The 13,599-nt window shown below is 34.6% G+C and overlaps 1 protein-coding gene across 1 annotated transcript; it reads right to left on the bottom strand.

Moving 5' to 3' along the window:
- Positions 1 to 6,711: 6,711 nt before the first annotated feature.
- PHYBLDRAFT_145626 (hypothetical protein) lies at positions 6,712 to 8,203 on the bottom strand (the record flags this gene model as incomplete). Its single annotated transcript, XM_018431496.1, has 2 exons — positions 6,712 to 7,877; positions 7,969 to 8,203. 2 exons carry the CDS (start codon positions 8,201 to 8,203, stop codon positions 6,712 to 6,714), a joined length of 1,401 nt encoding a protein of 466 aa, XP_018291263.1.
- Between the last annotated feature and the right edge of the window lie 5,396 nt (positions 8,204 to 13,599).

Here is a 13,599-nt window from a genome sequence, read left to right as displayed (position 1 = left end):
AGGCCTCTTGTTACCGAGGTAACTGAATTTGACTCGCAGAAAATATATTTCGCGTGTAACACTACATGAAAAAAATGACGTTTTTTAACAGCCGACATTTCAGAAATGGTTGCTACGTTACGCGCTTTGTAACTTCTTTTTTAGCCAATAGAAATTTGTTATTTGGTTATTAGTATCATATTTGTTTTTTTTATTTTATTTTAGACTTTTGAAGGTTTTATTTAACCAATCACTTTGCTTTACATAACATTAAACTAAACCTTTAAAGGATAATGCTAATACTCTTTTATATATTTATATATATAGATTGGTCTAAAAATTGCATTATATCATAAAAGAGATTGAGAATAATAATAATAATTTTAAAAAAAAACAATTACAGGAACAATAGAAGTGTTTAAAAATAATGTCCAATAGCTGATTTGTATTCAATAGTCAATTTAGTCAAAGTCTATTTATATACCAATACCAATATATAGATCAATATATATCCTTGGATACTGCCTTATCTAGACTATAGATAGATAGATAGTTTTTGTGTGTATGTGTATATGTGTATGTTATATTGACTATGAATACAAATTTTTATTTAATTAGATGCCTAAATTCTTTTCTAGTAAAGATTCAGTAGTGTTAAATTAGCTGTATAGGCTATTAAAACTGAAAATATAGATAAGTAATCTTATCCTCTACAAAGTACAATATGGCCAACAAATAAACATATATATATTGTTAGATTCTAAAGAGGAAAAAAGATAGACTACATTCGTGAGACAAGAGGATCTCACCCCCAAAAGATAAAAAGGAAATAAAGTATTATTCGTCGTACTTCTTTTGTTTAGTATCAATAAACATTAAATGCCCAGATCAAATCAGATCAGATCAAATCAAATCAAAGTTGTATGAAGAGTTCATGATATATATATATATCTGGACTTTTGACTTTTTTTCTTCTTACTGTTCATTGAATATCCAAGCAAAATATTTACCATGCTCATGTAGAGTATGCACTATATAATTCCAAAGAATACGTCCAGATAAGCCATATATATATATACATTAAAATAAATATTTCTTAAGTACCAAGAAAAATACCATTCTTGAAAATGCAATGTCGCTTTTTGGATTTAATATATTATCTGATTATTCTGTTGTACCTCAAGAGACTTTTTCTTTCTTTCTGTAAGCCAAATTCGGTACCTCGGTAATAAGAGGCATTTATTTTTATAAAAAAAAATCAACACACACACACACACAATATACATATATGTCTATATTATTATTATTTTTGAGATCTACAACAGCAGCAACAAAAAAGTGTACCCTTTCTGAGCCATTTTTTGGGTCAAACATTATATCTCGGAAAGTATTGAAATAAAATACATACTTTTATGTATGTTTAATTCACTCTTTTTTTTTTAACCAAAATATGCCTCACCCTTTCTTGTACATCAATGACAGAATATACATATATGTAGATATACCTTTATATTCACTTTCTTTTATTTTTCTTTCTATTACTTTATTTGGACAAGTTTGATCTATTCACTCTATAATTTAACACGAATATGATATTTCTATATGAATATGGGTGCGACAATATATTTTATGAGAACTACGGTCCTGAACGCCATGGACTATATTGTTGAGACAATTTTCACTTATTATGAATACTCTAAAACATGTGGCTTCTAGTGAATCTTCTCGGGTTTATTTAATGCTGGTAGAAAAATTAGAATGAGACACCCGTATGAAGGAAGCAAACATAAAAAAAAAGGGATTATGCTCGTTACATCGCCCAGAATAAATCTAAATTTTCTTTTTCGATGTGAAGGTTAAAAAAAAATTATGAGTGCATCAGCTACAGCGAAACAGTTAGGGCATTAATGTTCGAGCTGTACTTAGATGGATTAAATAGTATATTGCAATGTGTATCCTGATAGCATTTTTTTTAGAGCTGTAGGATAAGTAGATCAAAAGTTTATCTTGACGGAAGGACATAAAGTGACAGTCATGAATTACATTTGATGCTAATCTTTATGCTACTATTTCATGACGAGCTCAACAAAGAGACCGACTAAAGGATACATTAGCTCAGGAACTGTAAAAAATCACTATATTAGTTTCTTAAAGAATGGCTCTAGATGACATGTACAAACACCTAATTATACTGGATGGGGACAGGGGGATGGCTGTCTTTTGGGGACAGGGTGTTACACAGAAAAACGATGGGTGCTTACCAGACAAGTTAAAAGTAGTCACGCCTATAATTATTTGTAGGACTGCACTATAGAAAATAGGGACCTTGGACACATCATATAATTTTTTTTTGAAACATTTAACCATATATGTAATTTTATACGGTCTCATGTTTCACATCCAAGGCTTCCATATACAATGAAAATGTGTGATATTGCATTTATTGGCCATGTTAATTTACTAAACTCACGAACTTAAAATCATGTAATTAGTGCGAACCAAAGTTTGTTACTTTTTACCCTCAAACTGTAATAGCTGTTTAATTTTTTAGACATTAAAGCTAATAGACATTAATTAATATTTGTATATGTAGAATGCTTGCGCAAATAAAGGGGAAAAAACCTAATGCTGGGGCTATATGGACTTCTTTATATGCTTACTTGAAAACATAATTTGTTCTTTATTTCAAGTTTTATGTCATCGTTAGTTTAACAACATAAAATATCGAAAGATGATTGGTCAACACATTTTATATCATCTTTTTATATGATGTAAAATATTTTATATCATGTTTTTATATCATATAAAATAACGCGATTTTGAAACACACTATTCCTTTTTAAGAGCACAATCTCCGTCTAAATAAATTTTATATGATGTGTCCAAGGTCCCTAATCGCTCGAAATGTGCACTACGGAATTACAAATTGTGCCATTTCCTACAGTGCTACTCACTATAAGTCTGTGTGACACCCTGTCCCATCATCCAAAAACTCCCTGTCCCCTAAGATTTACGCTTGAAAAAACACAATATATTCATTGTATGCATTAGCTTTACTACCTTGACCCCACACTCTTTCTTTATATATATCTCCCTAGGAATTTAACTCTCATTATTTTAAGAGCCACAGTCTGTATTCAAGCAACTTAATAATAAAATACTGTCGCATACGAAAATCAAATTCTGTATATTGCTAATCGCTAATATTAGGGGGACGACATTTTCTGATAGGAAATGATGTTTTGATCTGATTGAACCACAAATTGTGACTTGCTGTCAGGTATCAAATAATTATATCTGGTCCCTAAGGACTCACACTTATCATAAAAAATATACTTTAATACAGGATTTTAACTGCAAAATAGTGACTTTTCCTTTTAATATAGTGACATTCCCAAATTAACTTAGGCAAACTCCCAAGTTGATTTAGGCAAATTCCCAAGTTAATTTAGTGAAAAGCCCAAATTGATTTAGGCAACCTCCAAGTTGTTTTTTTTGGCTGTTACATGTAAAATTAATGTAAATTATAAAGAATGCAAAAAGTAATATCAATGCAAGATGTTTTTATTTTAATAAATTTCTTTACAATATTGGCAACTGTTAAAAAAACTAATGCTGTGTTGGACCCAGCCTTGGCAGTTTTCTCTTGTTATTTGTGAGCTACATTCTGACAAGTATACCAGAAAGTCATCAGTATCTAACCCTGGCTTTCTCTTGGCCAAACCCTTTAGCTTCGAGAAGCTCTCTTCTACTGGATCCAAGAATGGCAAGTAAGGTGGCAAGAACTTGATGTGGTGTCGTGTTGTTGCCATAAAGTCCCTGACCAAATGGGATCTGTGGATGGGAGCATTGTCCAGGATGAACCACTGGGGAACAGCATTGGTATCGTCCAGTGTTTTTATGATTGGCTTTAAGAACTCGATGAAAAGTTCAGCGTTGGTGCCTTTTGGAACAAGCTTGGCTGACATGCTCTCGACACCATTGTTTGATATTGCTACCAAGATGCTGATGTTGAGTGCCCTCTTGGTCTTAGTACGTACAATGGCGTTCTTCCCCTTCTTCGACCACCCTTGTTGACGTATGAGATTAACATTAAATCCAGCTTCGTCAATAAAAATGCAATTGGCTACATATGCAACCCCAAGTTCCGGAAGAGACTCCACAAATTTTCTCCTTGCTTCAATAACATCCGGGTCGTTTCTCCTCTCCTCCACAGCCTTGGTTCGCTTTAAGGTGAACCCAATATTGTTCATTATATGACGGTATAGTCCGCTGAACGTTATGCCTTTTTCTTGTAAGTCGTCAAAGCGTTCGTAAAGCTTTTCTCTCATCATCTCAAGAGTCAATGTGCAATCTTCGTCTAGGATCTCAATGCGATATTCTAAATGTTCTTCCGTGATTTTTGTACATTCCTTCTTTCTGCCACCTCTTTGCTTGACCACGACCTCTCCATTATCCCTGAAACTGTCCTTTATGTTATCTACAGTAGATCTAGAAAGGCCAAACATAGAAGCAACTTCTGAAACTGGCTTATGATCTGTTTTTACGGTCAAGTTGAAGATTCTCTTGCGTAAAGTCATGGGAATTCTTTCATTCTTCTGCTTTGTTCTTCTTCTAGACTTCTGTTCGCCACTTGAGCTTTGGGCTGAGATACTTTGGGATGTAGGATTCATAATAAAAGGTAAGAGAAAGAAGAATAGGAATTGTGTTGAAACACCATTGTATATAAGTTTGATAAGAAAAAATGCCAGTCATTTGACAAGGCGTACGTATATGACATGTGCTACACGCCACTGATAGGTGTAACATAAATTGATTTAGTATTTAAAGAGTGATCAAACACTTTAGCAGAAGTTGGTTTTTTATTCTTACAAAATTAATAAATAACAAGTAAATCTGATGTATCGTGTTTTAAGAGTTATTTTACCACAGGAATAATGAAAAGATATAAAGTATAGATGAATCTTTAGTTGGATGTTTATATAGATTTTGCTTCATTTAGTTTTGCTTCATTTAGTTTTGCTTCATTTTATTTTGTTTATTTTTTTTTAAAAAAAAGACTTCTTGTTCTGTATTTTGTATAATAATTAATATCGTCTTTCATATCATTTATTTTTATTTCAGCTTTAAAATGTTTGATAGCTAATATCATTTTGATATTAGCTATACAATATTGATTTTACATGTAACAGCCAAAAAAAAAACAACTTGGGAGGTTGCCTAAATCAATTTGGGCTTTTCACTAAATTAACTTGGGAATTTGCCTAAATCAACTTGGGAGTTTGCCTAAGTTAATTTGGGAATGTCACTATATTAAAAGGAAAAGTCACTATTTTGCAGTTAAAATCCTGTATAAGGCAGGATAATAGCTTTGGTTATGTGTAAAAGGATTTTCTTAAATATGTAATGCCATGCTTGAAGCTTTATACTACCTGTAATGAATTAACTGGTATATAGAAAATAAGAAAATAGTTCCCTAACATGTTACTTCAAGACAGCACACCATAACAGTAAATATAGTGCCCTACCTTGGAAACGTCGTACCCTTTCCTTATGGCACATTTCAAGTACACTCGAGTCGGTTTACTCTCTCTAGTTACAAGTGTAAACTCCTTCATCTTTGCAATTACCATTGTGATTCAACTGTAAACTTTAACTGGTGAGACAGGAAGAGGTTCTTGAACAAAAAAAAAATACTCCTTTCCATTGAAAAAAAACAGATTTTTTTTATTGATAGGATTCACATTGAAGTGATTTCTAAAAGGTACTTATTAACATCATGGCTTTTACTTGCTAATATTCAATGGATAAAGTAGTCTCTTTGCTATCTCCGAGAAAAATAATACCTTTTCAATACAATTGATTATTAGTTCTTATGAGATGAGTATACAATAAAAAACAAAGTTTTATATTCAAATATTATTGAATTAAGAATTTCAGGGCACATCGTTTTGCTTTGAAGGATTGAAGAAAAGACCTCGGACCTCGGGCAAGTAGTCACAGTAAATTAGTCCGGTAAAAAAAAAAGGTAGTGCCCCATCCTGAAAATGTCGTGATTGCTATATGAAAGAAAAGGTCGTGTCAACCTGTCCAAATTTTACCTGTCCCTAGTGTTTTGTCCCTGAGAAATTGTTTTGTATTCCGTCACTACTATTTCTTATGTAGAGAAACAAAGCTTACGTCATACATATAATAGGTTTTGAATTCAATGGTATTCCATACTTTTATATGTAATTATTATATACAGTAGATTTATATATATATTACTGTGTACTCACAGAATATGACGGAGTTTATATTTTATTTACTTTTTTGTATTATAAAAAAATGAGAATGTACATTCTGTGCTACGTCAAGATAAGCTTTAGGCATATCATTGGACGATCAAAAGCACATGACAGAGTATAGAGTAAGTCTGGGTGTTTCTACACTATGCTATTCTACAGCGTTTCTCAAATATCTACTCAAACAAGATACTATAGTTTTAAAATAAATGATTTTCTTTTGGGGGTGAGAAAAGGAGGAGAATGAAGAGAGGTTATTTTCATTCATCCTCAGTAATGAATAGAAAGATACATAGAATATGCAGGTGCAGATGAAGATGAAGATGAATAAAAGAATATTAATCAATATTTTTTTATAGCTATTGGCATTGGCATTGGCATTGGTGTTGGTTTTGGTTTTGGTATTGGTATTGACAATTAACCATAATTATTAATTATTATAATTATTTTATCCTGGTGTTGAGAGAGCCTCTTCTGTGTAGACAGGTGGGCTAAAGTCGTCATAGGCTGGCGGAGGAGCAGAAATGGGTCTTCTGTCCACACGCCTTGGTTTTGTAACAGGGTTATCGGGCGTGACTACTTCGTCTGTAAAGGCTAGTAGGTCAACAGGTGATCGAGTCCCACAAGAAAGTGTCCCAAAAAAGAGACCGACTGAAAATACGTCCTTCTTTCCAAAAGAAAAAAAAGACGTGGTGTCTCTGACACTAACGCAGAGCTCGTAATGGATAGAACATCTCTTGGAGTATGTCAAGGATGGTATCATATCTGGTGTGATTTGAATATTGACGTCAAGTTCCAGTGGTCCGGTAGCAGCGGATGGAGATACAACTAAAGCCGTTGCTGCGGTCGTAGATGTAGACGTAGCTGTAGCTGTAGCTGTAGTGGGGACTGTAGTAGAATTCGTGCTGTCTCTACTTCTTCTGCCTTTATTAACATTGCTACTATTGCTACTTCTCCTGGTGCCCGAACCGTCGGCATTTTTTGGTGCCAGAAAGGCTGTGACCTCGCTTACTGCTGTGTACTCTTTTGATTCTTTCTTACCGTGCCGTACCGTTAGGCATCGGTTCAGGTAGACTCGTACTTCAGGGGCATTATTTTCGGTCTGTTGTTTGTTGTAGGTGCTACAAGAATCCATCCACACCTTTGCTGATATGACTGGGGATTCGTTGATGTTGTAGAATAGCTTTTCGACCGAGAAGTTTATGATGTCGCCCTTTCCAATTTCTTTGGACTCAATGACCTTTGGCCCCGAAGAATTGTTGTTGACAGGTGTCTCGATTATGGGCTGGAAATTGAGGACACAAGGCGGACTGTAGGTTATTCTGCCACCCTGTTGTTCGAGACATGCCACGATGGTCATTGTGCTAGTTATTCGCTGAAGTTCAGCCAGGGGTGGATAATTGACCATTGGCATCTCAAATGCAAATGGGAACATCATTTCTCCGACTTCAAGGTTTGGTCTGGTATTGTTGCTAGTGTTGGATGCGTTTGTATCTGTGGTTGGCGATGAGGGTGGCGAGGGTGGAGGTGCAGTCCAGACTGGTGATCTAGATGTGAATATCCGTCCATTGTCGTCATCTCCGTTCCATCCAAGGAGTAAAAAGTTTATGCTTTCTATAGAAACAAGACGAGAAGCGATTAGCCTTTCAAGACAAGACATGCAGGTGATATTGATGTAAGCATGTAGTGCGTGTAAATTATTTACCTGCTCCAACAAATAGGATCTTTATTGATTGAGCGTTGAAGTCTCTGTAGACTTTTAGAAATACGGTGCCTGAGATTGTTGAGCCCGGACTACAGGCGTGTGGGTCGATATCTGGGTTGATAGGATCGGGATTTAGATGAATTTCTAGACTGGCAGGTGGGAATGATGATTTATAAGATTCACTGATAGCAGCAGCAACATGAGATGGCTTTGCAAGGGATATAAATTTCTTCATTATTATTCTTAATAGGTTTAATTATGTATTTCTTTATTTGCTTATTTCTTAAATAATATAAATGAAGGCAGTGACGTAAAGAGAAGAAGAGGAGGTTGATAGAAAGATGATGTATTAAAAGTAGAAGCAGTGCTAAAGAGAGAAAGAGAAAGAGAGAAAAGAAGAAAAAAAGAACAAGGACTACTCCCTTATATATTATACATACATATTTTAAGTCTTTTTTTTTTCTTCTGGTTTTGTTTCGTTATTGGTTGGTCGCACAGCCGATTGCACCATATGTACGGGATGGGCGGCCCACGACCTGGCTGTTCACAGTTACGTTATTGTTAGTCATATGAATAAATCATATATATACACTCTTTCCGGAAATTATTTGGTGCAAAAATAAAGATAAAATTTGGTGCAATTTTCTACAATTTCTCTGCTTAATTCATCTTTTTTGGTGCATTTGGTGCATTCCATTTTTGCACCAAATAATTTTTTATTTTTGCACCAATAATTTCCAGAAAAAGTGTATAGAGAGAAAATGAATAAATGAATGAACACTCCGATCATAGATAGCACATTAAACCCTATTCAATTCAAACCAATCAGTCAATCAGTCAATTTATCAGTCAGTCAGTCAGTCAATCAGTCAGTCAGTCAATCAAAGATGTTGTATTATATTACTCTTTCTAATGAACAAGAATAAGGCAAATATATGAAATCCATTATAGGCCGCAATAAAGAATTAGACCGTAAAATAAAACAATTGATGCCCTGGTACTTTTATTTCGTAAAGAAATAATATGAATGAAGAGGGTTTCTCAGCATAATCTTACACTAAACCGAATGAAGACCTCGAGCTTATGTAGTCTGTATCCCTGTCAGATCAAGCTTTTTTATATATATATTCTTCTTCTTCTTCTTTTTGGTTTTATAATAAAGAAATAAGGTGTGATTTGTGTAAATGAAAAAGATATTGCGACCTATTGTATACTAGTTTAAAGAAAAGGTCCAATGCTTGACCCACATGAGAATCCTTATAAATCTAAAACATTTGCTGATAATCTTATTTGTATACTGTATATTTTACTGAATACATAATATAAAATTAAATAGATAAAATAGAAATGTCTATTTGATGTGCTTAGTGTATTTTATGCGCATGAACCAGCCCTAATTTATTTGATTTAGTTTTTTTTTCTTGTAAAACAAGAAACCAAATAAAAACACATCAGATGTTAGGTATAAAGAAAAATTAGAGATTTATCTATAAGAGAGAAGCAACCAAGCAAGAAGGAAAGCAAAACCATCAATCTGGAGTGGCACCATTTTTCAGGCAAGGTTAAGAAAGAAATACAAGTTCGCTGACCATGGGAATTGGATCCAAAAGCAAGATCAAAGTTAATGTATCACTTGTATAATCTGCAACCAGACCACCCACCCCTCTTTCTCTCCCTCCTTCTCCCTTTATAGACCATATCCCCAGGTTCCTTTGGTTGTGTATAATTTATGGTTAGAATAGAATCACTGGAAGCCTGTGACAATTTTACAAAAGAAGTAATGTCTTTTAAAGAAAATCACATTCACAAATCACTGCACCATTTACTATAAAGAAACCGTAATAACAATCATAACTACGATAAGAACAGAGTATTTCTCCAAAGATATTGTAGAACCAAGCTTTATCCCGCCCCTCTTCCCTTTTATCTTGTTCTCCCTATACACGCTGTAGTCCCAAATATACCTTTACAATAGGACCTTAATGCTATTAAGAGTCTATCTTACTATTCTCTACATACGTATCTATATAGCTATATACATGTGCGTGTGTATGTATTTTGTGTGTTTTGTGTATGTATAATCTGGGCTTTACAAGAGTATATATATATATGCATGTATTTTTTTTTGAATAGCCAATTAGGAAATTTATTCCTAATATTCGTAAGAAACAAGGCAAAATATCTCTTCCCAAAAAAATAATAATAATTCATTTTTGGTCTCCATTCAATAATTTCAAATCTATAAGAAAATACAATACAATTAGTAGCTACGATACCCGTAAGCTTGTGTAAAGATAATACTACCAATAATCTCTGCTTCTTATATTTTTTCTTTAAAAAAATTATTGGGAGGAAAAGAGAGCCCATTCAGTAGGTACAACTCAATCTGTACACAAATAGTCTAATATAATTAATGACAGGTAACTCACGATAGCAAACAACAACAGCACAAAACAGATAGTTGCACTAATATATATATAAATATATATAAATATATATTGGATTGTGTATTAATTAAAGTGGCTCATCTTCATCATCGAGCCATTCAATTTGCACTCGAGCCAATTTTTAAGTTAGTAGCACGTCTATACTTTTGACCACTTTTTTTTTCTTTAAAAAATATACAGAGTTTAGACAAGTGTTCAGTATAAGCATGTCTCCGACCCGAAAGATTTATATATAAATATATTGAAATATCCCAAACTCCTCTTCTTTTCCCAACCCAAAAGAAAATTGTCTCGGAAAGTAATGTAAAGAAACTTTAGTACCCAAGGTGCACTTGTAGAATATAGAAGGACATAACTAGGAAAGATTGGGATGATTCTTTAATATCTATATATATATATAGGTGTGTGAATGTATCAACTAGTCATGAATATCATAATTATTATTGGTTAGGGTAAATTGTATAGTTCTGGATGAGTTTGCTACAGATGTGGCTAATCAGTGATCCGACGGAAGAATGAATGGAGTAGAATAAATGAACTTATTTACTGGCAAAACGAAACAAAAAAAAAGAAGAAGAAAAACCAAAGAAACAAGACCAAAGTTAGACGGCTGGTTATTCTCAAAAAATAAAATTATAGTGCTTTTACCAGTAACCTCGAATTTAATTTCATCTATTGGTTTGTTCATTTTGACTACCAAAATATTCAAGAATAAAATTCAATTCAATTCAATTCAATTCAATTCAATTCAATTCAACTTCTTTAAATGTGTATATATCTACACATACAAACCGGGGATTCAAGTAATTTGTAATCAATTCTGTCAATCACTCCGGCAGCAAATAAATTAAGGGAATCAAGTGGGGGACGTTTTTTTTTACTTGAACTTGTATTGGGCAAATGGCATTCCAAATCTAATCAATTCTATTCCGTATAGTTTAGGCCGATCTCTTTTGTTCCTCTTCTTTGTTTTAAAAGATTTTACCGAACCTATTATCTCTGTGCAACACAACAGTCAAATCCCCTCTCAAACAACAAAATGAAATATATATATATTAACTGCCTTTTATATCATATACTTCCCAATATCTCTATATTACTCTTCTTTATTTTATTTAAACTATCGACTCGGATATAGTTTTTAATCAATAGAATGATCTTGCATACATGTCAATTTCTTTTGAATACACAAACTAAGCTAAAGAAATACATTATTTAAGGTCGATACTTCTTTATCTTAATTTCTTTTTTCAAAAAAAAAAGAGAAAGAAAAGGAAGCTTTTCCCATATGCTAAGTTGCTCCAATTTTTTTTTATTCTTCTATAGAACAAAAAAAAATTGTGTGTATGGTCTTGTATCGGAATATGAGTTTACATTTTTATCAGGAATTAACAACACCTATCTTTGTTGCACACAAAATATAATATGGGGGGTCGATGTTACACAGTTCAACTATAGGGCTCTTGTGAATCTACCTTATCTGAAGAACAGCTAACAATCAAGCGATCATAGAAGCATAAGAATAAATCAATGGCGTACATATAATAACCTTTCTATCAGGTCTTCTTCTTATTCTTTTGATTCTTTTGATTCTTTCTATATATATAAATCATCTTTTATATGTTTGGTGATTTATTCAAATTTAAACATTATTGCTTCCCAACATAAAATAGTGTGGCACCACATAGTCAATTTATTGTAGTAATTTTTTTTTTTTAGTATTTTATTGATCTGCTGTCACGCTCTGCGTGCAGCTTTTAAAATGCCATCAAAGTGGACTTAATTGAACAGATAAGAGATAGAGAGACAAGGGGGAGGAAATACGAAAATATAAGAAAAAACGGAATGAAACAGGAGAGGAAATTAGACAGGAAATACTTAAGCTAGTGTACCGATGTGTTTTTCTATTACAGTGGACGCTTTTTGTGCCACAACGCCTGACAGAAAGGGTTGGTCATCAAAAACAAATTTCCAATGAGCACTCCAAATCGCTTTAGCAGTGACAGCGGAAAGGATAATCCAAAGGCCTTGATGGGAGGAACGTGGTGGGAAGCTGCCTCTGGTAAGGAGAAGGCAGATTTCAGCAAGGTTCCAGGCCGGGCAAAAGCGAGAGAGAATGACGTTCCACACCTGCCGTTTGATAGAACAGCCAAAGAAAAAGTGATACTGATCTTCAGTAGCATCTTGACAAAAGATGCAAGATGAGCTGGGGAAGCGTCGAGGTATAAATAGATTGAGACGTTTTCGGGTTGGCGTTCTATCCCAAAGCATTTTCCACCAGACTGTGCGACAGTGGTGGGGTATAGAGACAGACCAGAATTTACGCCATTGGACAGACGAATTTAGAGATGAGGGCACTTGCGGGCGAAGATGGCGTCGAAGAGATCCGGTGCTAGCTTTACCCAAACTAGTGTTGTCCAACCGTACCAAAGAAAGAAGTGAGGAAAGATCGGGGGAAGGGGTGTCAGTAGAAGGTCGATGTTCAAGGCAAGAGATAAACCAAGGACAGAGGACCATCCTGCCAGAATCAATCTGTTGGAAGAAATGACCGATACGATTACGTGCCCGAGAAAACATACCACGAACCTTGCGGACAAGACGGTCATCAGTCTCCAGAGAAAATGCGTCAGAAACCAGAATTGTTTTCAGGTTCAGAGAAGAGTCAACAAAGGGTGGCACGTTCATCCATATTGAAGTTAATGGGAAGTGTTGGACCACAGTTGGCGGCAATTGCAAGTTGGATGGGAGAGAAGCTGGAAGAAGTGAGGTACAAGCGCGATGCAGTGGAAGAAGTGAAGTCGGGCAAGTTGCACTACTACAGGGAAACAAAAGTGCAATACTGGCAGAAGGAGCGCGAAAGTTTAGAGGAAGTATAAATTCGAGGTATGGCAGTATAAAGGAAGTAGAAGAAAAAGAGTGAGAATGCAAGATAGGGAGAATCCAGCGCAATTGAAGAGCTCGTTGTTGATGATCAGGATCAATCAGGCCCAAACCGCCTGATTTGCGTGGCAGACAGAGAAGCGGCCAGCCAGGGCTACCGAAACCCAGTCGCAGGAACGAGCAAATATGAGTGCGAATGGCAGCAAAGAAAGATAGCGGTGCAGGAGTCACGTATAGCATATGCCATACTGAGCTGAGAAGAAGTGAGTTTGCCACAATACTTTTACCACGAACGGACAAGCAT

The sequence above is a fragment of the Phycomyces blakesleeanus genome (genome assembly GCF_001638985.1).
Source record: "Phycomyces blakesleeanus NRRL 1555(-) unplaced genomic scaffold PHYBLscaffold_11, whole genome shotgun sequence".
NCBI classification, from domain to species: domain Eukaryota; kingdom Fungi; phylum Mucoromycota; class Mucoromycetes; order Mucorales; family Phycomycetaceae; genus Phycomyces; species Phycomyces blakesleeanus.
The sequence above is the reverse complement of the archived record's forward strand: the minus strand, read 5'-3'. Positions and strand labels throughout refer to the sequence as shown.